The following is a 25,904-nucleotide window of genomic DNA, read 5'->3' as shown; positions in this document are numbered from 1 at the left end:
GAATGTTCCATGAGAACGAAAGGCTCACAGTGTGCAGGCTGGAGCCACTCCAGATTTATGCTAGAATCCTCCAGCCTCAGCTGGGCCCTCGGTGATGCTTGGAAGTCCCTCCTCCCCACCCCCCCAGGCTCCCCAGAGGCCACTTCAGCCCCTTTATGACTTTTTTTTCTAATGTACAACCCTGCCCCACCCCCTTCATCCTCAGTAGCTGACCTTGCCTTTGTGCAGAGGCGGGACCAAGCCTCCTGCCACCAGACCTGGAAGCTGCCTTGTACTGCCATCCACAGAAGCCTCCTGTTACGGTGGCCGAGTGACCTCCTCTCTGCCATGAAGTCTTTCCCATCTGCACGCATAAGCTGCCCCTCCAGCCACTGTCACCGCCCCCTTCCAGCTGGCGCTGTTGTTCTCCTGCCCTTTACAGACGGGCTTCTGGGAGCAGCTCTTGCCCTGAGATGCGGGGCACGCACGACCGGCCGCTCGCCTCCTCGGCCTGTGAAGCGAGCTCCCGTCCCCGGCTCTGCCCAGACCGTTCGTGGTGCGCTCACCAAATCCAGCGTGTATTTTTCAGTTCTTCTTTTCCTCGACTTCTCAAGCTTTTGGTAGTTTAGTACTTTTTCCTTTTCAAAATACTCTTTTCCTTTTTTTCTTTTTCCTCTAGTCTCTGGCAGCTCTTCTCAGTCTCCTTTGCTTTCTGTGCCTTAGACGTTGGCCTTTCTCAGGCTCCCAGCCTCCGCTTCTCCCCTGGCTTACCTGCTGACCTTGAGCATGGCGTGCCAGACCTCTGTCCTCCAACATCCTCCATAGGCCAGTGACTTCGTGTCGGTAGCCACAGCTGAGACCTGTCTTCTGAGCTGCGGACCGCTGCCTGCAGACCTTTCTGCTTCCATTTCTCACAGGCACCTTGCGCTCACTACGCTGAAAGCTGAATACTCTGTTCCTTCTGTAATAGTCTGGTCTCAAGAAAGGATACCACTGACTCTTGGGGTGCTCGGCCTGGAATCCTGGGCATCACTGCCTCCTCATGGGCTTCCTGCTTCCATCGCCCCAGTCAGCCACCGTGTCTTGCCCCTTCAAGATCTCCAGTCCGCTGCATCTCTCTCTGCTCTGCTGCCTCCGCCACGGTTCCCTCAGCCAGATGAGTGCCCGTCTCCGAGCTGGTCTCCCTGCGGGAGGTCCCACCCTCCTCCAGGCCCTTCCGCCCAGCACAGCCAGTGGTCTGCCACAGTGAGGGTCTGACCCTCTCCCCGTGCCTGCGCCGTCCAGCCCCAGGCCGCCCTCTGGCCGCCTCTCCCACTGCTCTTGCCACCGCCGTGGTGTGCTCTCGTCTCAGCTGCTTGCCTGCCTCTCGGGGAGCCACGTCCTCGCCCATCTCTGGGTATCTACACACCATAGCCCCTCTGCCCTGTGTCCTTGACCTTTCTCCCCACGGCAAAGCTTTCCTGACTTGTGTTCTCTTCTCAGTGCGACATCTCTTCTGTCCTCCTGGCAGCCTCCCAGGCCTGGCCACGTGCCCCCAGCGCACCCCGTGTTCTCCTGCAGCAAAGGACTTGCCCCCCTGTGCTGCACACGTCCCTCTCCTCACCTGCCTGCCCTGCCAGATTGTGAATGCCTTGAGGACCAGGGTCTCCACTTGTCACCCCAGTATTTAGCTCAGGGCATTAATATCCACACGCTAAGTGGTTGGAGACGAAATGAAGGATGTGGTCTTTGGGTTCACAGATGCATTTATTATGTCTTTGGAGATAAAATTCATATAACATTAATCTGGCTATTTTAACTGTCCCAGAGTTTACGATTCAGTGACTTCTGGTATATTCACAATGTTGTACAACAATCCCCTCTAACTCCAGAATGCTTTCATAGCCCCAGATAGAAACCCTGTGCCCACTGGCAGTTGCTGCCCATTGTGTCCCCCCCCCCCCCAGCTCCTATCAACCACTAATTTACTTTCTCTCTGTACAGATTTCCTTGTTCTGGACCTTTCATATAAATGGAATCATACAACATGTAGTCTCTGGGGCCTGGATTCTTTGACTCAGTGTGATGTTTTTAAGGTTCACTCATGTTGTAGCATGTACCAGCACTTCTTACCTTTGTCTGGCTGCATAATGTTCCATTGTATGGAGAGAGCACATTTTGTTTATCCATTCCTCCACTGCTGGGCAAGTGGGTTGCTTCCACTTTTTGGCTATGGCAAATAATGCTGCTGTTATCTTTCATGGACAAGTTTTTGTTCGAGTACCTGTCTTCAGTTCAGTGGGCATGGAATGGCTGGGTCACGTGGTAATTCTGGGCTTAAATCTGAGGAGCCCCCAAACTTTCCCACAGGGACTGCACAGTTTGAATTCCCAGCAGCAGCATATCCGGGTTTCAGTTTGTCTATGTTCTCATCACGGATGGGTTCTGAATGTTGACCTTCACAAAATATAAGCTAATTATAGATCAGGTTTTGTTATGAGATTACCAAAGGGTCAGCCATAGCCCCTGTTTTTGTTTCATTTGCATTTTATTTTACTTAAATTGCTTAAACCTCCTTGTTGGGATTTACAAATAGTTTTATTATACAGAAATTTTTGTGGTACTACAACTTTTTCTGTTTGGACAGATGGCACTAACAGACAGAACTTTTAAAAATTAACTCGCCTTGAGTAAGATCCAGTTGTTAATGGTTTAAAAACTGATGATGGGTACAGGACAATTGTTATGGGTTGAATTGTGTCTGCATAAAAAATATGCCAAATATCTAACTCCCAGTACCTGTGAATGTGGCCTCATTTTGAAATGAGGTCTTTATAAATGTAATCAAGTTAAGATGAGGTCCTATTGAATTAGGGTGGGCCGTAATCCAGTCTGACTGGGGTCCTTAGAGGAAGAGACAGACACGAGGCGAAGGCCATGTGATGGTGAGGCAGAGATTTGAGTGATGTGTCTGTAAACCAGGACCCCCTGGGGCTACCAGAAGCTGGAAGAAGCAAAGAAGAATCCTCTCCAAGGGGCTTCTCAGGGAGCACAGCCCTGCCGGTACCTTGATTTTTGGCTCCAGCGCTGTGAGAGGACATTTCTGTTGTTTTAAGCCGCTTAGTTTGTGGTACTTTTTGCCAGCAGCCAGGGGTGAGTCCTACAAGGATTAGGAGGTTTATTATACACAGATGGCCTTGTTGCTTCCTTAATGGTCTCTTTCTGATAACACTAGAAACAATCAAAGTATGAGCTCAGATGCAGTGCTGTTATGTCTTTTGTTTTTCACAGGCCAAGGGTGGAGGGTACGAGAGTGAAAGTGCTTACCCCAACGCGGAGCTCGTGTTCTTGGAGATCCACAACATCCACGTGATGAGAGAGTCCCTGCGTAAATTGAAAGAGATCGTGTACCCTTCGATAGATGAGGCGCGGTGGCTCTCCAACGTGGATGGGACGCACTGGCTGGAGTATATAAGGGTAAAGGGGGCTGGTCCTTGACATGCTTTCTGGTTAAGATTTCTCTGTGTACCTGCCATAAATCTGTGTCTCCACATGGTTTCTCAGCACTGTAAAGAAGCACATCTTTGCAGTACTCTAGGCTCTCAGAGTTTCCACAGGCAACATTCAGACTGTGGTCTTTGTTGAGGGATACTGCTTGCGTCAGATCAGGTTTGGAATGTACTTTGTGGCCCTGTAATAAACGACTGCATTTACTGTCATCATTTTTCTTAGTGTTGGATGTTCCCCACCCCCAGCGCTAATGTTTCTGAGTGATCCTCACTTGATTGCGTTGTTTGGTTTATTGACCTGAAGTTCTTAACATTCTCCACAGAACTGTTTTTTGCTGTCCTAGAAATTAAATGTAGCCTGCTCTAATGTGCCTTCTTTTCTGAAGATGCTTCTTGCTGGGGCAGTAAGGATTGCTGATAAGATAGAATCTGGGAAAACTTCGGTGGTGGTGCACTGCAGCGATGGTTGGGACCGAACAGCCCAGCTGACGTCTCTGGCTATGCTGATGTTGGACAGTTACTACCGCACCATTAAAGGGTTCGAGGCTCTCATAGAAAAGGAGTGGACAAGCTTCGGACATAGGTTTGCACTGGTAAGCGGAGACTGTGAGGTACATTCCTGACTGTTTTGTTCTCTCCTATGCATGTGTGTATCACACAGCACACACGCATGTGGGCTTTCTGCTCTGTGTCGGACCTGAGTCAGCATAATAGAATACCATGGACCTCAGCATGGTATGTTTTTGGTAGGGCACTCTCTTTTTTGAAAATTTTTTTAGTGTAGGTATGTCATTTTTTTTAAATAAATGAGGTAAAATTCATATAACAGAATTAGCCATCTTGAGGCATACAGTTCAGTGACATTTAGTACATTCACAATGTTGTGCAAGCACCAGCTCTTTCTAGTTCCAGAACATTTCTTCACCCCCAAAAGGAAACCCTGTACCCGTTAAGCAGTCCCTGCTCATCTCCCCCTCCTCCAGCCCCTGACAATCACTAACCAGCTTTCTGTCTTTCTCAGTTTGCCTGTTCTCGGTGCCTCCTGTAAGTGGAATCATATAACATTTGTCTTTCTGTGACTGGCTTATTTCACTAAACACACTGTTTTTAAGGTTTATCCATATCAGCATATATGAAAACGTAATTCCTTTTCATACCTGAGCAGTATTCCCTTTGTTTATCCATTTCTGTTGATGGACACTTGGATTATTCCCACCAGTTGGCTCTTGTGAATAATGCTGCTATGAACATTGGCGTACAAGTTTTTGCCATGCAGAGTAGCACAAACTGAGTAGCTTAGACAATAGAAATGTATTGTCTCCCAGTTCTGGAGGCTGGACGTCCAAGATCCAGGTGCCGGCAGGGTTGGTCTCTCCTGAACCGTGTCTTCTCTGCTCGTGTGTGGCCGCCTTCTCACCATGTGCTCACATGGCCTTTCCTCTGTGTGCGCCTCCCTGGTGCCTCTCTCTGCATCCAAATTTCCTCTCCTTAAAAGGACACCAGTCACACTGGATTAGGGCCCAGTCTCCCAGCCTCCTTTTAATCACCTCTTTATAGACCCTGTCTCCAAGTATAGTCCCATTCTGAGGCCCTGGGGCTTAGGGTGCCAGCGTAGGAATTGGGGCAGTACCCAATTCGGCCTGCAACGGCCAGCTTTCACACTGGGGGACATACCTAGGAGTATGGTGGCTATTCTTGAGCTGCCGTTTGTGTTTTAGTGTAAGTGGCTGTCCGTTCCTGGTCTTTCCCAGTCATCGAGCCATTGGGGATTCGTCTTAACTCTGCATGGCACTGGAATATGCCTGAAGCCTCATTCAGACCCACTCCTAGAGAGCGGGAGGATGGGCAGTGGCTGGGGGGTGCTTCGGTGGCTTCTGCCATGGGGTTACCAAGTACACTGGCCATGAGAAGAAGGAAAGGCAGCTCCACAGCCTGTGAGCCACGTGCCCTTCGGGGGCCATTGTCGGAGCCTCCTCTGCACTGTGCCCCTTCCCTCTGTGTGCCTTGGTCCCCTTCTCTGAGGTGGTGTGTTGTGCAGCAGGGGTGAGTTTATGTATGTCAGATGCTTAGGACCGGGCCCGGAGGAAAGGTAGGTTTAGTGGGGGGTGGGGGGGGGGGCGAGTGAAGTTCTCCCCAGTGTTTGTATCTGGTCACCTCTGAAGGCTCCCAGGCCATTCCCTTCCACCACTCCTCCCCACACCATGTGTTCTGGGAGAGAGGAAGCGGGCAGGGGCCCCTGACTAGATGGGTGGTGCTCAAGGTTACGGACTGAGAAGCCAGCGGTGGCCACGCACAGCACGCGTCGGGGTGTGCGCGCACGCTCCGCTTCTGTCCCTACGTGCGGATGCGGGGTTCGTCATGGTAATAAGACCATGAGATTCATAACGGCTGCAGTTTACTGAGCACCACTGCGTGTCCACACCCGGCACTGTTACATGTGTCATCCCGAAGCAGCTGCTGTAACTGAGATTTCAGGAGTATGACGCAGCTGTTGAGGGTGGAGCCAGTACCCAAGCCGCAGTTTCAAGCCTGCGGCCACCTCCTCACTGCCTCCCTATACTCCACCCTCCCTTGACTTGCTGTCAGTGAGCCGTCTCAGTTCCTCCCTGCGGCCAGCTCCTGTCCCTCCCCCCGGCCCGTCATCCTGCCTCTGGCCTGCCTCCCCCTCCCGCTGGCATAGAAACACGCCACTATTTATCCCACCCTGGAAACCAACCCTCCTGACCCTACTTTTGCTCCAGCTGTCACCGCAAAGATCTGTCCCCTTTACGATAAAGCTGTCCTGTACTCACTTCAGCCAGGCTTCCTCCTCCCAACACCCACCCCACCCCGAAACTGCATGTCCCAGCCACCATTCGCTGCCACTTTGCCAAGCCCTTCTCTTATTTGGCCTGAGCACTTGATGCTGTTGGTTCTTCCCTATTTCTAGAAACCGTTTCTTCCCTTGGCTTCTGGGTCTCCACAGCCTTTTGAATTTCCTCCTATCTTTTGGTCCTCCCTCTCTCCCCAACCTCTTAGTGCTGGGGTGCCCCAGGGCTCAGTCCTCAGATTGCTTCTCTTCTCTCTGTATGCTTAATACCTTAGTGATCTTGACTGGTCCCACGTCTTTAAATACACGTGTTTCAAATCTGTTGTCTGCTCCTCAGTGCCACTGATGCCCCCCCTGCATTCCAGCCTGCCCGTCTCCCGTGGGGCTGTGATGGCAGCCCCCTAACTAGTTTCTCTGTCACCTATCCCCTTCCAATCCAGTGTCCTCGCCGCAGCCGGATGGAGCGTTCCAAGAAGCAGCTCTCGTGCTGCCATTCCCCAGCACGAATCCCGTGGCCTATGCGGTCGTGGGCAAACTCCTCGACATAACCTTTGAGGCCCTTGGTGATCTGGCCTCGTCCACCTTGTCTCGCCTCCCTCCCCTTGCCTCATGCCCAGCTACTTATGGTGCTCTTGGTACCCCCCACCTTGTTCCCACTGCTTCTACTACAGTGCATCCCTGGCCAGCCAGGGAGTAGGCACATCCTTCCGTCCTTCAAGGTGTATCTCAAATGCGACCTCCTCCATGACTGTGACTTGTGGGATTTGCCGCCTCTGGCCCCACCTCTGCCCCATCCTAGGGTGGTCACTTGTTCGTTTGTGGCCCCACCATACCCATTCCGGACTTGGAAGCCCTGGGCACATTTTAGTGCCCTTGTTATTTGCAGGTCTTTCTCCCACGACTAGACTGCAGGTGAACTATTTGTTTAGCACGGGTACTTTGTCTCATTTATCTTGGTGCCTCAGGTGTGTAGCCAAGAGCATGGCCTCTCTGGGACACCATGACATGCCCTGAAATTCCAGGGGCCAGGCAAGATGCCTTGCGTACACCAGAGGAATTCAGTGAACGGCTGTTAAAAGAATGAATCTTAAATTGCGAGTGGTCGTGCAAAACCATTCCCAAGGTGCCTTAAATACTGAAGAGCAGGTTCTACAAATTATTTTGTAAAGGGGAAGTGCAGAGATAAGTCAACTTATGCAGCTGCTGTGGAAAACAGTATGGCAGTTCCTCAAATAATTAAAAATAGAACTACCCTGTGATCCAGCAATTCTGCTTTTGGGGATACACCCAAAAGGAGTGAAAACAGAGACTTGGATAATTGCACACCCACGTTTATAAACAGTGTGATTCACAGTAGCCCAAAGGTAGAAGCAACCCCGGTGTCCATCGACAGATGAATGGATACATAGAATGTGGTCTGTCCATACGGTGGAAGTATTATTCGGCTTAAAGAAGGAAGGAATTTCTGACATATTCTACAGCATAGATGAACCTTGAGGACCTTCTGCTGAGTGAAAGAAGCCAGTCACAAAAGGACACATACTGTAGGAGTCCACTTGTAAGAGGGACCGAGAGCAGTCACATTCATAGGGACACAGAGTACACTGGTGGGCACGGTGGGGTGGGGGGGGGGGAGCTGGTGTTAATGGGGAAGAGTTTCAGATTGGAAAGATGGATGGTGGGGGTGGCTGCACAGCAGTGTGAATGTACTTAATACCACTGAGCTGTATGCTTAAAATGTGGCCCATTTGATGTTCTGTATGTTTCACCACCATCGAAAACCAATAAAAGAAAGAAGACCAACTACTGTAACTACGAGGCATGGATTTCCTTGTTTTTATGTCTCTCCTGCTGGCAGTTTCAGAGACCCAGTATTTCTCGTGCTTTCTATGTGGTGGTTGCATCAAACCTTTGTAATGTTTCTTTCTTTCTCATCCTTTGGCTTAGTTATCAGAGTATTTGAATCTTCTCTTAGAATGCTCACTCTCGAACTGTTTTTTAACTTGACATTTTCAGTGTTTTGTCCCGTTTGTGTTTGAAGTTCTTTTAACTTTTACCAGGCATCTATGAGTATATTCTAAAACACTGAAAGGTGTGAAACACACTATTGGATGTCAAGAATGTCTCAGAACTGCAGAAGAACACAACACTTGGCTGCCTTGAGCAAGGACTCCCCATTACCATTTCAAGTGTGAGATTTGGGGGCTCTCTGAGTCCTGTAGAATTGGTTAAAATGTGTAGATCATTATTTGATTCTCAGACTTCCCGACATTTCTGAAAAATGGGAAAACCTGTTTTTCCATTTGTGGAGGAAATGGCCACTGTAATGTGCTTTCTGAGCAGCTAATCAGTAGTCCCACATTGACACTGTGCACTTGGTGCGGTGGCCGGGCCTTGACCCCATCACTGGGACTGAAAAGTTTACTGACCACTTGCTTATAACTTCTTGAACTCAACTATATTAAAGTGAAATTATAAAACAGTCCTCACATAAAAATACAGTTTTTTGAACACTGAAAGTTTGTTTCCTAAGAGCAATGGACGTCAGTTCAATTCAGTGAACGTTTTTGAGTGCTTTTTCTGTGCCAAGAATTTGTTTAGGTCTTGGGAAATACAAATGACACCTGATGGCTTGCCACTAGGCAATTTTAAGTGACTTTTGAGAGGAATGTGGCACGCATTCACATGCTTAACCTCTTGTTTTCAGAGAGTGGGCCATGGCAATGACAACCACGCGGATGCTGACCGATCCCCTATATTTCTTCAGTTTATTGATTGTGTTTGGCAAATGACAAGACAGGTGAGAAATTTCAAGCGTATTTCTGACCTTAAAGTTGAAGATTAGATAAATATTCATGTTCGTTCAAAATGAAGACGTGTGTATGTGTGTAAAAATAGGACCACTTCTGTTATTTAACTTGGTTTGATTCTAATTCACTTGGAAGTATAAGCAGAAAATTAGAGACTATCAATTTCTCACCAAAAGTTCCTATTCTCGTGCAAATGCTTTTGTTAGCCCTCCTGCCCACCAGTAATGCCGACCAAGGCCCTGCTCCTGCCATTCTGCGGTTCTTTCTGCCTTCCCGTCCTGGTGAGGAGGCACAGTCCCCTGCTGAGCGGACCGCGTGTTTGAAATGGGAATGTGACGGAACTGCCAGCAAGGGCGGGTGTCAGACCCGGGAACCCAGGAGTCTGCACACTTGCCCTGGGCCCCAACCCCCTGTGCCCCCGCGGCAGAGTCGCTGAGGGCAGGGAGTGTCCAGGAAGCAGAGGCGGATAGGAAGTTGCTGGTGCTTAGTTTCCAAACCCTGGTGCACAGAGCCCCTGGTAAGCAAGGCGGCCACACAGGGATTCCCCCTTCCCTAAGCTGGTAGGGCCGTGATGGCTTCAGTTCAGAGCAGGCCCTGAGGTCTATGTCGTTTATTTCCTGGTCTCTAACATCTGAGCCCAAGTTTGGGGTCTTCCCGTCAGGATAGGAGATGGAGCCAGAGTGCCAGAGAGAGCGACAGAGACAGAGTGGCATACAGAGAGGGGGGATAGAGAGAGACAGAGACACACATGCAGACAGAGACAGACACAGAGAGACCAAGACGGAGAGACTAGAAGACAGGTAGTCTCCCCAGTGCCTGTACGGGGAGAGAGCCAGAGGATGGAGAACCATGGCCTGGGTGCTCTCCTTCCTCTTGGCCTGGAGGTCTGGGCTAGGCTGCCTTAGTCATGGGAAGAGGACCAGCTGGAAAGACTGCTGGCGACCTCTAGTGACTCCATCAGCAGCCGTGGCGCTCATGACAGCCTCCTGACCACATTATTACCATCACCCTAGGACCTTTGCAAAGGACCTCTGCTTCCCAAGCCCAGAAAGTCGGATGCACCACTGTCTGTGAAATCCCTCGCTGTGCACCACTATTGGCAGTGGGGGTGTGGGGGGGGGGGCAGGAGAGAGGTTGAGCACCACTACGGTGCTGTTGCTGCCCCACTCCACCTCAGCCCAGACCCCTTCCAGCAGCAGTTCCTCAGCAGCCATCTGGGGGACCCCAGCCTCACTGTCTACCTGCGTGCACACTGTCAGCACCTGGAACCTTTTAAAGATGCACATGCTTGGGCCCCCGACCTTGTGGACCCTTCCTCCTGTGGGCCGAGGGAGAAGCCCAGATATATGTAGTTCTGGAACATTCCCCATGTGGGTTCTGAGGTGCCAGTGAGGGCTCCGTCCTACTTAAGTCCTGGGGCCAGTAGCCTCAGCTTCCCCTGGGGACTTAGAGATGATGAAAATTCAGGCCCGCCCAGACCTGCTAACACTGGAGGGAGGGTGGCACTGGATGCAGGGATATTATTAAAATGCAGAGTCTGATTTGTGAGCCTGCATTCTCACGGATCGCAGTAGCAAGGATCTAGAGAGAACAGGCATACTTTCAGAAACAAGGAAAAAAAAAAAAGGGAAAAAAAGGGGGGGTGAGTTCTGATCAGCTAGAGGAGACCTCCCAGAGCCCTCAGGCTCACACTGAGAACTTACTTTTACGCCCAGCTTCCTCAGACTGATGGGGCTCTTGCGTTATCCCAGTGCCAGGTCACAGCTGATTCAGAGCAGCCAGTTGGAGGGCTGGTGGGGGAGGGGGTGCGAGGGGAAGGGGTGGTCTCAGAGGTGGGCACCGCTGGGATGAGTGACAGATGGCAGTGAACGCACACTCCGAAAGCACGGAGGCTGGCCGGGGTTCTCACTGTTATGTAGCACCATGAACTTCTTGCTGTTTGTATCAATTGAGCCAATAACAAAATTAAATGATGGTTACATTCAGGTTAAAACAAAAAAGTATAAAATGCATTTTAGAAAAATTGTGTAACAAGGTTGAACACACAAAAAAAATGCTTCTGAGGGGATAAGCACTACTTTTGTGGATGTGAGGTAGCTTCTTCCTCCCAAATGCCAAGTGTGTGTGTGTGTGTGTGTGTGTGTGTGTGTGTGTAATGTCCTCAAACTGCCTTCCATTCTTCATACTGTTTAGTGCCTATTTTCATGTCTAATCTAGATCATTTTTGTGCTGTTTATTGGATTTTAAGAACGAAAGCAAGGGGTTTAGATTAGATTTCAGAGGCCTCTCAGCTCTAAGATCCTGTCCATGAAATGTGTATAATTAATGTCTCTTAAAACAACATGGTTAATGCCATAGAAGCAGAAATATCACTGCTCAGTCTATCAGTTAAGTTACAAGTGGATGAGACATGTAGCTTGTTAGGAAAGATGCATTAATGTAATAAGATTAATTTATTTGGAGGTTGCCTACTGCTAAATCAAGTAAGCTAAATCCGCGTTAAATTGTTTGAAATCTCAGGATAAAGTGAACTAGCCTGTGTGGACAAATTGATATAAAAGGATCTAAGGGAAAGTAATTGAGGGGCTATTCAGAAAAGAGTCTTCAAAGATTCTACAATAACCATAGTTTAATAGACTCTCTGCCCTTTTGAATCGGTTTAATAGTGGTTCATATTTTTGTTCCTCAAGAGGTGCAGAATTTCATTGTGGATTTCTAGAGTTTTTGAGCCCATACTTTTTAGGTAGATGGTATAGTTTCCAGGAGAAGAGACCAAAAGAAATTATGAATCATGAGACTTAATCTTCTATTCGTATTACTGTAGCCTGTTGCTACTTCCTCTAATGAAATGTTTCCTGGGCTGAGCGTGAGGCCACAAGGCCATTTGAACGTGAATAGCAGTCCTGACGAGCATCAGTAGATGTAGCTCTTGTGTCTTGGTTCTGGGGGTGCTGATAGGCGTAGGCTGAGCCCCAGCCAGCCTAGACCTACCGACTCTGGGACCTACTTGGCCAGAATAAGGCTTATAGTCAGGCGTGCTAGAACGTGCCCACGCAAGCTCCCAGGTCCAGAAGGCGGGCTCAGGGTTAGGAATAAAGACTCATTTGACTTCAAAAATGTGTCCATAGAAACTTTGCTGTCCTGTTAATAAATGTGTAATTTAAATGAGAATAAAGTCTAGATCTTCCATTTCTATCCTTGATTTAATAAAGCTTCAGTGTACATCAATGTTATATATTTGCTTAACATTCATAAATTTCATGGTGCCGATAATTTATAAATAGAGCATTACTAAACTGCATAGAAAAATGCTGGGGAAAGTCGACATGATGTACTTGGCCTTTTAAAGGATAGCCATTTGGAATGTGAGGCCATTGGCAGAGTCGCAAGTTAAAGGCTCAGAGAGGATTCATCAGTAGCTGTCTTCAGCATTTCAGCCAGGTTTAGTTGATGTAGTTCATGTAAGAACAAGAATGCTGGTACGAACAGCCAGCACAGCTAGTTTCCAGAGGTTTCTGAAGAAGGGGAATTCTGAGGGGGCTCCTCAGAAGAGAGTTGTGTGTTTCTGTGGGAACAGTCCTTAAGATGGAGAGAGAGAGAGACACATCTGAATCCAAGGTGGCTGCGCTGAAGTCCGTACGTTGGCTAATGGGATAAACAGCCTGGTGAGGAAAAGAACGATTTCAGGTGGAGTTTGGACAGTCCTGGACTGACCATTATTTCTCACTGGGAAGCTTGTCCCTAGCCTGGGGAAGTGATACGGCCATCGGGGACCCTGGTCGTCTCTCTAGAGATGACAGGATTAGTCATGAGAGTGTGCAAACAGCACTGTGGGGAACAGTTTCATACTTGAAACTGACTTAAGTAAACCTCTGCTGGGTAGTTCTGTTTGGTTTGCTTCTAACGGGCCTTGCCTCCTTCAGTACGTTACTGTGTTCTTGGCACGTGGTAGGCGCCGCGCCCGCACCAGCTGCCAGGAGCTTCGTTGTCCTCATTAAGCCCTATTATCGTTCCCAGGCCATCTCCTTACAGCTACTAAATGCCAGCTACTGGCTGGAACCTCCTGACAATGGTAAAGTCTTTGTTGCAATTCTGTAAAAACCCATGAGAATTACCTAAAACAATAACTGAGATGATTATGTGATTTTCTTATTCTGTTAATGTGGTGAATTACAGTAATTATTATTTTCTTAACGTTGATCGTCAAATGTTAAGCCAGCCTTGCATTCCTGAGCTAAACCCCACCAGGTCATGTTGTGTTACGCTTTGTATATATCACCGGGGTCAATTTGTTTACACGTTGGTAAGGACTTCAGGATGTATGTTCATGGAGTTGTCTCTGTGGGAAGGTTTTTAATTATGAGTCATGTCTTCACTAGATAATAGGCTTTCCATTTTCTCTTGAATCCCTTTTGGTATATGCTGTGCCCGGGAGCCCCCCTCACTTCTCTGTGACTCCAAACGCACCTGCGGGCAGAAAGCTGGGACAATACTTGGACTTGCTTCGTCTGTTTCCCTTCTGGCCTGGGGGCCTGTCAGTCTCGTGCAGCCTGTTGCCAGAGTCTGAAAACAGCTGTTCCATGTATTTTGTCCAGCTTTCTAGTTCCTTCTGGCAGAAGGGTGACTGTGGGCCGTGTTCTACCAGCAGGACCAGGAGGGGAAGCATTGAAAAGTACAACAGTTCTTGTTACTGCAGGTGCTTTCGCAGCCACCTCTATAAGCCAGGACTCGAAGCCATAGGAAGTGAAATTCTGCATGGCTTAGACTTCCTTTTAACCTGTGACTGTATTCCAAGTTGTACTTTAGCTGTCTTTCACAGAAAATTCGCACCACTGTGTCTTAGAAATTGAACTCTAAACCTTACTTCTCTCTCCATTTAAGTTTCCTTCAGCATTCGAGTTTAATGAGCTATTCTTGATCACGATTTTGGATCACCTATATAGCTGTCTCTTTGGGACTTTTTTGTGCAACTGTGAACAGCAGCGATTTGAAGAGGTAAGTGTATTCCATCCTGTCTGTTGCTTTCCCATGCCTCAGGCGCCTTTCCCATTAAGTGCCACTGTAGACGTGGGGGGCGGGGGGGGGTACTGGGTGGAGTGGGGACCTGGGTCTAGCCCTGCTGCCATCCGTAAATGGAGGGATTGCATGAGATGCCCTTCCAGGGCTCACCAGCCCCAGTGCGTGTGTCTGATCTTCCACGTGGTCCAACACAAGCCCCTTACTTTATGGGGGCTGGGACCCAAGCAAGCCCACAGCTCTCTCAGGTCTCTAAGGTCTTATATGAGGGTCAGTTCTAGACCCTGGACCTCTAAACCCCTAGCTCGTGTACTTTCTACCACAGTGACTTGAAAATGATGTGATTCTGCTCTTCACCCTCCATTCCAATAGGCTGTCACGTACTGGGAGGCCTAGGAAGGTGAAGTCTGTAGATGAACCCAGAACTTCCTGCTAGGTAGCAAGCCAGACTTCCTTTTCCATCAGGCTGATAATGAAGCAGCTGCTGAGCTTCTCAGAATTCTGTTTCGCCTCTTTCCTCCCTAGATTGATTGATTGGTTTGAGAGCGAGAGAGAGTGTTCGAGAGCACGAACTGGAGGGGCAGTGGGAGAGGGAGAGAGAACCCCAAGCAGACTCTGCGCTGAGAGCGGAGCCCAGTGGCAGGCTCGATCCCACAACCCGAAACCTGACCCAAAACTAATTATCAGATGCTCAGCTGACTACGTCACCCGGGTGCCCCTTTCCTCATCCATTTGAGATAAAAGAAAGAAATGATCACAAGTGAGGAGGCACTGGGGAAAGGCAGCTTAAGAGTGTCCTCTGGTTAACAGAAAAGGGCCGCCACCTGCAGACTAAGCACATTAGAACATTACCGAATCTTGGAGAAAATAGTGGGTGGCCAGCACCCACCTCCCTCTGCAGCCTCCCCACAGCTGCCACCCCCTCATTCCATGTCCACACCCACTCAGTCCCCTCCCTTTAGCTCTTCTCTCACCTGGGAGCCTGCCTGGACCCAGTCCCGGGTCCTCCTCGTGCCCCAAACTCTGTTCTCTCTAGGTCACTGTCTGTCTCATCTTGGGGTCTAAGTACCATTCTCCTGCTCCTCTGCATCTCCCTCAAGGGCACCCTTGCCCCTCAAGGTGCTAAGGCCAAATGCATAGGAGCCGCCTTTGCCTCCTCCCTCCCCCTCACCCCAGCTGCCACAGGTGGTCCCCAGAAGAGATTCTTTAAAAAAAAAAAAAAAAAGATTGTATTTACTTAGAGAAGAAGGGAGGGAGAGGGGAGGAGAGCAGCAGAGGGAGAGGGACAGGCAGACTCTGCACTGAGTGTAGAGCCTCATGTGCGGCTCAATCCCATAACCCCGAAATCATGACCTGAGCTGAAATCAAGAGTCAGACGTTCAACCGACTGAGCCACCCGGGTGCCCTGAAGAGATTCTTTCTTAATCTGGCCACTTGTCACTGCCCCACAGCCTAGCTCAAGCCCCCATTGTCTCGTGGTGGACTAAGGCAGCTGCCTGGAAATGAGCTTCACTCGCTCCCTCCATTTCTGACCTCCAGCAAGCAGGGCAGCACTCCCCAGCTCCGGTCCCATCACGAGCCTCTCCCCTGCTTGAAACCTCCCTGTGGCTTCCATTGTGAGCACCATAAGGTCCATATTCCTACGGGCCCAGGTGATAGGCTCTGTTAACCTCTTTAAAAAAAGAAGTTTTAGAGTACATTTTATGGTATGTGACTCGTATCTCAATAAAGCTATTTTTAAAAAATCAACAGAAGAATGAAGTTCACATGTAGAACTTAAACCCTGATGGTCTTTTTTTTTTTTTTTGACAAAACATTCTTTAAAAAAATCAGCTCTCTTGAGATATAATTTACATACAATATAATTCACCCTTTTAAAGTATACAGTTTAGTGGTTTTTAGTATACCCAGAGTGTGCAACCATCACCATCTAATTTCATAAACCCCTTAAACTTTTCATCACCCCAGAAAGAGAGCCCATCCCCATGAGCAGTCACTCCCTGTTCCTCACTTCCCCAGCCCCCGGCAACCACGGATCTGCTCTCAGTCTATATGTATTCACTATGTATTCACTGATTCTGGACATTCCATACGAATGGAATCAAACAATATCTGTCCTCCCATGACTGGCTTATTTCACTAAGCGTAATGTTGTCAAGGTCCATCCGTGTTTCGGCGGGTGTCAGAACTCTGTTCCTTTGTTCTGGCTGAGTAGTATTCCACGGTATGGAGAGACCACATTTTGTGTATCTGGTCAGCGGTAGATGGACTTCTGGGTTGTTTCCACTTTGGGCTCTGACAAATAATGCTGCTCTGCTGTGAATATTCAGATGTGCAAGATTTCGTGTGGACATGTGCTGTTATTTCTCTTGGTATATACCTAGGAGTACAGTTGCTGAGTCATATAGTAACTGCTTGTTTAACCTTTTGAGGAACCACAGACTGTTCTTCCAAAGGTCCAATATTTTACCAACACTGTCTCACCATGTCTAAGGGGTCTGTTTTCTTCACTTCTTTGCAGACATTTGTTGCATATATTTTTTTTTTTTATTCTAGCCATCCCAGTGGTATCTGATTGTGGGTTTTGGGGTACATTTCCCTGGTAACTACTGATACTGTGAGCATGTTTTCATGTGCTCCTTGGCCATCTGTATATCTTCTGCGGACAAACGTTTATTAAGATCCTTTGCCCATTTGTAGTTGGGTTGTCTTTATCATTGAGTTGTAAGAGTTCCTTATAAATTCGTGATATATACCAGATATATGATTTTCAAAAACTGTCACCCATTCTGTGCATTGTCTCTTCACTTTTTTGATGGTCTCATTTGAACCACGCAAGTCTTTAATTTTCATGAAGTCCAATTTGTCTATTTTCTTTCATTGCTTGCGCTTTTGGGGTCCTATCCAGGAAGCTGTTGCCCATCCCAAGGTCATGAAGAGCTGAGTCTGTGTTTTCTTCTAAGAGCTCTATACTCTTAGCCCTTCCATTTAGGTCTGTGACCCATGTTTGAGTTCTTTTTGTGGGCACTGTGCAGTAAGGGTCCAACTCTGTTCTTTTGCATATGGCTAACCAGTTGTCCCAGCGCTGTTTGTTGAAAGGACTCTCTTGCCCCCACTGAATGGTCTCAGTGCCCGGGCTGGAAATCAGTTGACTGCAGAGGCGAGGGCTTGTTTCTCTGTTGTCTGCTCGTCCGCTGAGGCACGTGTCTGCCCAGCCCAGGCCGGCACCACCTGCACTGACTTCTGTGGCTCTTCAGGGCCCTTGAATTCTCGCTGGTGTTTCTCTTAGAAATGCGAACATAAAATAGGAAAAGGTCCTGATGGGATTCTCTGTGTCTAGATAGCTTGTGAGGGAGTCAGCTGGCTTTATGGTTTTCTAATTTTGACTTCGTCACTGTGCTTGGTCCATGTCTAACGCTGCCCTGCCCTGCCAAGCCTGTCGGTTGTGGTGTTTTCACTCACATGAGCAAGGCAGATAGTTCCAGCTTCCAGTTTCTAAGCCGGTGTGCCACGGTCGGGCGGTGGGGCGATAGAATTTAATGCTGTGTACCTCCTTCTCGGTGTGAGGCATCGCCAGCCTGCCACCCTGGCATGTCTCCCCCCAGACAGCCGTGATTTCCCGGTGAAAGGAATCCTACGTGTGAGTTCTACCCTAGTCACAGAAGCAAAACTGCAAACTGGAAATAAAACATGTATTTGTTATTGATGGGCCCCATCATCCTGTGGTTGTTAGAAAGTTCTCGTCTTGCCTTCACACAGATGCGGTTGCCAGCTGTCACCTAACTCAGCGATACATTTTTCCAGGACAGTAACCAGTGTCTGTTTTCATGTCCCCCGAGCATGAGGGGTGCCCTAGCCTGGGGGGCGGGGCTCAGTAAATGGTCTGTAATTTTTCAGCGTCTGAGTCCCTTTCATCCAAGTCCTTTTCTCTCGATAATACAAATTCTCAAGGGTCTGGAAAGAAGTTGAATGTATTTCAATGTGTTTTTTTGTTTTTCAGGATGTATATACGAAGACTATATCTCTATGGTCATATGTCAATAGCCAGCTTGAAGAATTTTCTAATCCTTTCTTTGTGAATTATGAAAACCACGTCTTATATCCCGTTGCTAGTCTGAGTCATTTGGAACTATGGGTAAACTATTACGTGCGGTGGAACCCACGAATGAGGCCTCAGGTATCTTTTTGTTCTTTGCAAAAGAGCGTATTTTTGTAAGTGAAGATGGTGGTGTGGAAATGCACGCATTAACATATGCTACTTCTGCCCCCACCTCTCAGGGTTTAATCCTGTGCGTTCATGTTCTAGCACCTTCTTTCACATACCAATCCAGAAGCTGTTTGCTAGATTAGAGTTAAAAATCTTAGCACCTCTGTCTTCTGCCAACGGCAGGTAGAAGCAGCAGTATTGGTTACTGCATTTCACTCTTAGTCTTTCCAAGGACTTGGTTAGTTTATAGACTCTGGTAGAAAGAGGGCACGAGCTGAGTGGCAGACAGGCAGCCCCCTGAAGAAGGGGTAAAGTCTCCCCGTCCCTGCCACACTTTTTCACTGTAACATTTTCTGAGACTGAAAGACATACCAGAACAGCGCACAGCAGGGCCAGCCAGCCGAGCCGCGCTAGCCCTTGGTGTTCAGTGGCCGAACTCGGGCTGTGGCTCGGGCCCCACCAGTTAGGGCTCCCCAGGTGCTCCTCCGAGCCCGTGCTCTCCCCGGCCCTGCCCCACCCCCTCTCCTCCACATGGCTGGCCCGGGCACGGTCGGTGCTCCTTGCAGAGTCGGCCAGTGGGGGCGGCCCTCCCCTCCGGGGACAGAGGACTCGCTACTGAGGTTCTTTTGTAGTTGAATGCCTTTCGGGTTTACTGGTGGTCTGCCAGGAGCGGGCTTCCGGGGCCTTGTCTAGCAGCATCGCTGCTGTCGGGCACAGGTGTGCATGCCTTTCCTCTCGGCCCTCCTCCTCAGTCCTTCATCCTCACTCAGTGTCCTCGCCACCTCCGCAGGCATGTCCCGTGTCTCAGTTCGCTAGGGCCGCCATAACCAAGGACCACAGTTGGGGGCGCTTACACAGTGGAAATGTATGGGCTCACGGTTGCGAGCAGAGAAGCCTTGAGATCAAGGTGTTGCCTGGGTTGGTTCCTTCTGAGGGCTGTGAGGGAAGAGTCTATTCTAGGCTTCTCTCCCTGTGTCTTCATGTTGTTTTCCTTTTATGTGTGTGTCTGTGTCCAAATTTCCCCTTTTTATGAGGATACCAGTTGTAGTGGATTAGGGCCCACTCTGATGACCTCACTGTAACCTGATTACCTGTGTAAAGACCTGTCTCCAAATACAGTCACACTGTGTGGTACTGTGGGTTAGCACTTCGACACACGAGTTTTGGGTGGACAGTTAACCCATAATAAGAGCCCCCAAGCCCCACTAACCATGGAGAAGACCCAACAGTTCATTTTACTTTGCAGCTGCCTGGCACTTGAACTTTGGCAGGCCCATGACTTCATTAACCTCCCCTCCCTGATGGAAGACTCACCCACTGTGGACTCAGGCCCAGCACCTGTCCGGCCGCGCAGACTGCGGCCCCTCTCCCGCTTCTCCTCTCCTGACTCGCTCCTTTTCCAACAGTACAGATCCAGCTGCTCATCATTTGCCTCTCCTTCCCTCCTTCCCACTGCTTTCCAGCCCACGAAACTTCACCTACAAAAGCTCTTTCTTCCTCTAGAGCCTCTGAGTCTGCTCTGCCACCCTCAGAGAGCCCTCAGGACTGTTTTCCAGAACTCCACGATCAGGGTCTGCCCAGCCCAGTACTTGTCTTTCTCTGGGAGCAGGCACTAGCCCCAGGCTTTGTGTTCCCCTCTCTTCCTCTGGTCTGAGGGACTCCATCCCCCCACGGGTGGCCTGTCAAACCCCCCGACTCTGACAGTGCTTTCCCTGCCTCGGCTTCTCACCAGGTGAACAGGCGGTGCTCTGAGAACCTTCTTTAGGAAACCTTCCCCAATCTGAAACTTCCTCCATTTACTGTCATGAGGCCCTGCCTGCTGTCCTTGTGCACCAGGCCACTTTCTCACCTGGTGGAAGGGGCCACTAGCTGCTTCCTAGGTTATGCCCGCACGGAGCAGCCGGGCTGCTGAGCACCTCGCCACTGGCACAAGCACATCGATGGGGGGGGGGGGGGCTCACTGCTGAGGTGGCCAGAGCACATTTCTGACCACCAGATGGATTCTGGCTTTAGTGCTAACTTTTAAGAGTTGTAAAATGTTTTCTTTATTGAAGAACATCTGAGGCGGGAGAGATGTAGTCTCCGTTCTTTTCTCCATGAAAACAGTATACATGTAGTCAATTAGTAGCCATTAGTAGCTAGTTTCAAATGTTCTGCCGATGAGCATTCATCCCGTTAGCGCTGTGGCTTCTGTACAGAGTGCCATGGGGTCAGCTGACAATTACCCGTGGCCTCCAGAGAGCCCCTTCACAAGCATGGCCGCCAGATCCTTTCCCCTTCCCTCTTCCGAGGGACCCATCCCCCTGTGAGTCATCATTCGCTAGTCACGCGGCTGAAGTTGTTCGTACGACAGTCCCCTGGGCCCAGGGCTGGCCGCCCGATGGCTCCAGCTCTCTCTGCCCCCACTGTCCCCCTCATCGAAGCTCCGGGTTACATGCATCAGGCTGTGGTGACAACTTCTTTCTCTTGCAGACTTTGTGCTCTGCAAGGGTAGGCCCCTGGCATACATAACTGCTTGTTCTATTACATGGAATCATCCCCCAAATGAGAGCCACATGTGAGAGAGAACCGTGGGCCCAGAAACCTCAGTGAGCCGGGGGTCGCCAGCCCCGTCAGCCAGCGCCTGCGGTGGCTCACGGCCGAGGAAGTCTGAGTGCAGGCCAGACTGCCCTTTGACGGGGGCCGGCTTCCAGAACGACACCCCTTCCTGACCGCAGCTGCTTTATTTTAGAATGCCGGCCCCCGGGCCCCCTGAAGCCCTTCTTTCCAGGCCCTGGCGTCCCTCTGACTCAGGAACGCAGGTCAGCGGCTGCTTCCCGCGGCCCCCGCCCAGCTGCCGCGCCCCTGCTCCGCTCCCTGCTCTGCTCCGGCACTGCGCTTCCTTCGTCCCTGGGCCGCTCTGGTCCGTGTGTGGGAGCCACGGGAAGACGGGCTCCGGGGTAGAGTGTAGGAAAGTCACTTCATTTAAATCACCAAGTTAGCGAACAGGATCCTGGGTGACACAGAGGACAGCTGGGGGGTGGGATTTCTGGCACGGGCACTGCTGCCGGACCGAGGGCGTCCCCTGGGCCCGAGCTCCCTGTGCTCACGGACGGCGGCCCTCCGGAAAGCCCGCCAGCCTGTCCGCCCCGCTGCGATTTTGGGGACGGGAGCGGGAACCGCAGGCTTCCGGGTGCGGCCACCTCGCGGTGGGCCATGGCAGACACCCGGCCGCCTTCTCACCGCCTGGCCTGCACTCATGGAAGGGAAGGGTGCCCGCGGGCCGGGGTCCCACCCCCTCCCCGGACGGAGAGGCGTCATGCCTCTTGGGGGCGAGGTCGCGAGCCTCATGGAGACCTTGTGGGAGCAGGAGAGCTGGGAGGTGGTCCACGGGCTACCCGCGTCTTGTCCTAACTGGGGTTGGCATGGTTTGGAGCTGCCTAGGTGCCGGCCCCGGGGCCCGTGGGGGAGCAAGCTGGGCCTTGGAGGCATTGGAGGCCGGAAAGGTGGGTTTGCAGGGCCAGCTCCACCCCGCAGCGCTAGCTGCGCAGGACTAGGGGGAGGGAGGGCCGTGGCAAAGGGTCAGCCAGAAGGCCGGTGTTGCTGTGATGGGATGGCGAGGAAAGGCAGGTGACCAGCCTACTTGTCTGAGGAGGAGGGGGCTAGATTGGCTGCCTGGAGAGCGGCTCCCTGGGCATCCACCAAAGGATGGCTGGGCGGGAGCAGGGCCGAGCAGCATTCGTGTTTCCTTTGGGGCCCTCTTGCCTTGTGGCGGACACAGGACCCGCTGGGTGAGGCCCCTAGCTGGCCAGGGGCATTCCCTCGAACAGGCAGGCCTTGGATATACTGTAAGTGACCTATGAGGAAAGGCTGCACGGAGCGGTCAGAGGATCATCGCAGGCCCTGGGCACTCCCCAACAAGGGCTGCCCCCTGTCCAAGACCGCGTGCCTGGGCCCTTCTCACGGGAGCTTGACTGCAGAAGGTTCTCTTGTCTAATTCACTTGGAGTCAAATGATCCTGCAAATAGGAAAATAATACCAATAGGCCCCAAGACTAAGAGGGGAGCTACTGCTTACCTCATGGTGGCCTCTGGGATCAGCAGCAAATAAGGTAACTTCCCCTTGTTTTGGGGCATCGCTGGCATCAGACTCACATTGTTGTCCCTGTCTTCCTGCGGCTTGCTGAAGTCAGGAGTTCGTTCTCTGCTGGTTACTTTGCTGGTTTACCTCGCTCCCTCCTTCCTGTCGGTGTGTCTCATCTGTCTGTCTCCCGCCCTCCCCCTTCCCTCTAGTAGGGCTGATCACCATTGGCAGCCCTGATGGAAGAGCTCAGTTTGCAGGGAGGAAGCGAAGGGTTGGGGGGAAAGTGCTGCAGGCAGAAGGGACAGCACATGCATGGCATCTGTCAAAACCTAGAAGATTCTGAAATGCAGGAGGGGAGGAGAGGCAGGAGCTGGAGAGATGGGAGGAGAGGCCGGCTGGGGTCAGACCACCTGGTTTCGAGGCCAAGGTCAGGGCGGCAGAAAGTAGCCACTGGAGGCTGTTAGGTGGGCATCACATAGCCTGGCTGAGGCTCAGGAGCCAGGCCTGTAGCTGCTCTGTGAGACTGGATTGGGGACGAGGGGAGGCAAGAGGGCAGAGGCAAGGAGAGCCCCCTCAGACCACCCCCCCCCCAGACGGTGACTTTCCTCTCTGCTGTGCCTCACCCGAGCCCAGGAGCCCCATGAGGGAAAAGCCGGGTCTTGGATCTCTGGGCTTGCTGAGGAAGGGAGTAGGTGCTGTGTGACCCTAGTAGTCAGACCGGGTGTCCCATATGTCCCAGGAAAACCCTTCTCAGTGCTTTCTGGCCCAGCCCCCATGGAAGGGCCTAAAAGAGAAAAGCTAATCAGGGGAGGCCTTGCTGTGGGGGCTGGAGGTGCTGAGTGGAGGCTCCACGAACACAGCCCCTCTTCCCTGTGCAGGGAGGGAGCTGAGCCCCCAGGGGCTCCCCCTCCTCTCCCGGGGTGGCTGCCGCAGCCTCCGGTGACTGATGAAAACAAATACAAGTTGTCAAGGTGCTGATTTAACAGTCAGTAGAGCAGTTTATAAAAATGCAAAACCGCAGAGGTCGGGGGCCCCGGGGGGGGGGGGCGGGGGGGTATGGAGTACATTTCCGCAGTGTCCTGCGGAGATGCCCCCATGTCCTGAACTGGCCAAGCAGGGCGGCAGCTGCAGCCCTGGCTCGGGAGGGAGGCCCTGCGCGCTTGGCAGAGCTGGGTCGATGACCGGGCAGGCCGATCTGGAACGGCATCCCGGCGCCCCGAGCAGGGCCCGCTGACCGCAGCCGCCTCTGCCCTCCCCAGACGCCCATTCACCAGAATCTCAAGGAGCTGCTGGCCATCAAGGCGGAGTTGCAGAAGCGGGTGGAGGACCTGCAGCGGGAGGTGGCCACACGCGCCTCGTCATCATCCGAGCGGGGCTCCTCGCCGTCCCACTCGGCCACCCCCGTCCACACCTCCGTCTGAGGGGCTCCAGAGGACGGCACTCGCGGCGACCCCGGCCAGCCAGGACCTCCTGCTCGGCGGCTCGGGCAAGGGACGGTAGCTTGTGATCTTGTCTTTTAGGATTAGGCCCAATGTCCTCCAGGCCTGGATGGCACTTCCCACCAGTGACCATTTGTGTGGCTAGGTGACCACGCCCACTGTCCTCAAGCGCTTTTTGTTTCGTGAGCCCGTTCCCTCCTGCCCACGCCGTCCTGTGGCGGCCTCCTGCCGCATCGAGCCCGCGGACCGCCTGGCTCTGCGGCCCGGGAGAGGCGCGGGAGGAGCATGGGGCGCGGGGCTTCGGGTTAAGGGGGCCCCACTCCCTTTCTTTCCGAGGTAAGCCCTTCATTTTCAGATACCCCCCCCTTCACTTACAGACCGCGTGCCAGCCACGTGGCTGCCTGAGCCCTTCGCTCCAACGCGAAGACCGTTTGGAACTTAAACTCTGGCACCGGGGCAGCCGCGCCGTTGCCAAGCCTCCAGTCCTCTTCATGCCTGGGGCCCGCCCGCCCGCACCAGTTACTGCTGTGTACATAGAAGGTATTTTTAAAAAAGAGAAACATGCCTTTATTTTCCTATGTCCTTTTTTATGTTTGGACTAGTCACTCGAGGAGGTTTCTGCTTAACTGGACTGGGTGAGAAATTCTTTTCCAACAAAGCTCATGCCAACTTCATGTGGTACCTCTGCAACGTGGTTTGAATGGGGCCGCTGAGATGGCACGGTGTCCCGCCCTCCCCCGACACCGGTGCTGGCCTCCCGAGGTGGCCCGGGGACAGTGTGACCCTGCGCCGGCCTCCCCGGCTGCTCCCCGGCCGCCCCCTCCCTGCTGCAGGCTGTTCGCACCGAGCAAGCCCGCCCCTGCCCTGCTAGCTGCGCGGCGGCAAGGTTTCTCCCGGCCCCGGAGACCCCTCCAGCTCCGTTCCCCCGGCTGCGCCGCGGCACACCACCGCGCTCCCTGGCTTTCTCCTCCCGGGGCCACGGCGGGCTGTGCCACCCTCCCCTGCCCCCGGCACCGCCCTCCCTCCCCCTGCCCCCGCCCTGCCCGATCCACAAGCAGCACAACAGCCCCTTTTCCTCTGTGTGTACCTAGCACACAACCGTTTCTAACACAACTTGAAGTATACTGTTGTTACCTAAGCAATTCTTTGTTTTATTTAAGTGTACTAGAATGTAAAACATTCATGGTTCAGATTTTTAAAGACTGTATCGTATTTGCCTCATCTGATACACTGTATTTCAGTCTGTAATTAAAATAATACGTTTGCTCCGTGGTCTTTTTTTTTTTTTTTTAAGTTTTTCCAATTTTTCCCTTGGGGAAAATGACTAAACCTTCCATACCTGTTATTTTATGTGCCAAGGGCAGTTAATACCCGTAAAGTGCCCTTACAAGATTTTACTCATTCACTAAATCCTAAATGAAATCAGGTCTTGAGTGTCTTGGCCAAAATGGTGGGTAAGTAAGTACTCTGACTTTTAAAATCTGAAATGCCCCTCAACCTTACGCTGAGAAAATACTGATGGGGGAAAGGCTGGGGCTACCGGAGTCAGCTACGGCTCCAAGGAGGCACGGTGCTCCGCCCAGGCCTTGAGTCCTAGAGCCGAAAAGGGGACAGACTTCGGAGAAGCCCCGGGGTCCCCACCCCAAGTCTATGGGAGGAATGCTGGCCCCTGGGGGAGCTGTAAAGGCCTGGATGAGGCCACACTGACCCCTGTGGGTCACCCTTCTCATAAGAGCCTGGGGGGCCCTGTGCTCCATGCAGCGGCCAGTGCTGCTGGGGGCCCCAGCAGCAATACCTGAGCGACAAGCCCGGGGGGGGGGGGGCGGGGGGCGGGGGCACTGCGCTAGGCCCTGGCCGGCCACGCAGAACTTCTTTACTGAAGACTCATGTGGTGGGTCTGGGTCTGAGGACTTGGTGCTGTTTTATGACATGGCTGGCGTGGCACCAAGAGGCCACCCGCCTCAATGTGAAAACCCCACGTCCACTGCATCCCGCTCAGCCTCAGAGGTCTGGCTGTGTTCTCGGTTTGCAAGCCAAGCTTCGAGGTGACGACACGGCTCACTCGTTCCCAGACGGGCCACTCTGGAACATGGC

At 51.6% G+C, this 25,904-nt stretch overlaps 1 protein-coding gene across 1 annotated transcript in view; it reads left to right on the top strand.

The window, feature by feature from the left end:
• The window catches only part of MTMR1 (myotubularin related protein 1), a 62,250-nt gene extending 37,176 nt beyond the window's left edge, over positions 1–25,074 (top strand). Inside the window, exons 11-16 of the mRNA XM_028091975.2 lie at positions 3,250–3,435; positions 3,854–4,060; positions 8,984–9,076; positions 13,968–14,081; positions 18,103–18,279; positions 23,631–25,074. Coding sequence (XP_027947776.2) covers positions 3,250–3,435; positions 3,854–4,060; positions 8,984–9,076; positions 13,968–14,081; positions 18,103–18,279; positions 23,631–23,792 — 939 coding nt within the window. The 3' untranslated portion in view covers positions 23,793–25,074. The remainder of the gene's footprint in view (positions 1–3,249; positions 3,436–3,853; positions 4,061–8,983; positions 9,077–13,967; positions 14,082–18,102; positions 18,280–23,630) is intronic.
• Positions 25,075–25,904: the final 830 nt, after the last annotated feature.

The sequence above is a fragment of the Eumetopias jubatus genome, unplaced genomic scaffold (assembly GCF_037043125.1).
Source record: "Eumetopias jubatus isolate StellerSeaLion01/CBP00866 unplaced genomic scaffold, mEumJub1_p1.0 scaffold_11, whole genome shotgun sequence".
Classification (NCBI taxonomy): Eukaryota; Metazoa; Chordata; class Mammalia; order Carnivora; family Otariidae; genus Eumetopias; species Eumetopias jubatus.
Note: the sequence above shows the minus strand (reverse complement) of the source record. Positions and strands in the feature narration are given on the sequence as shown.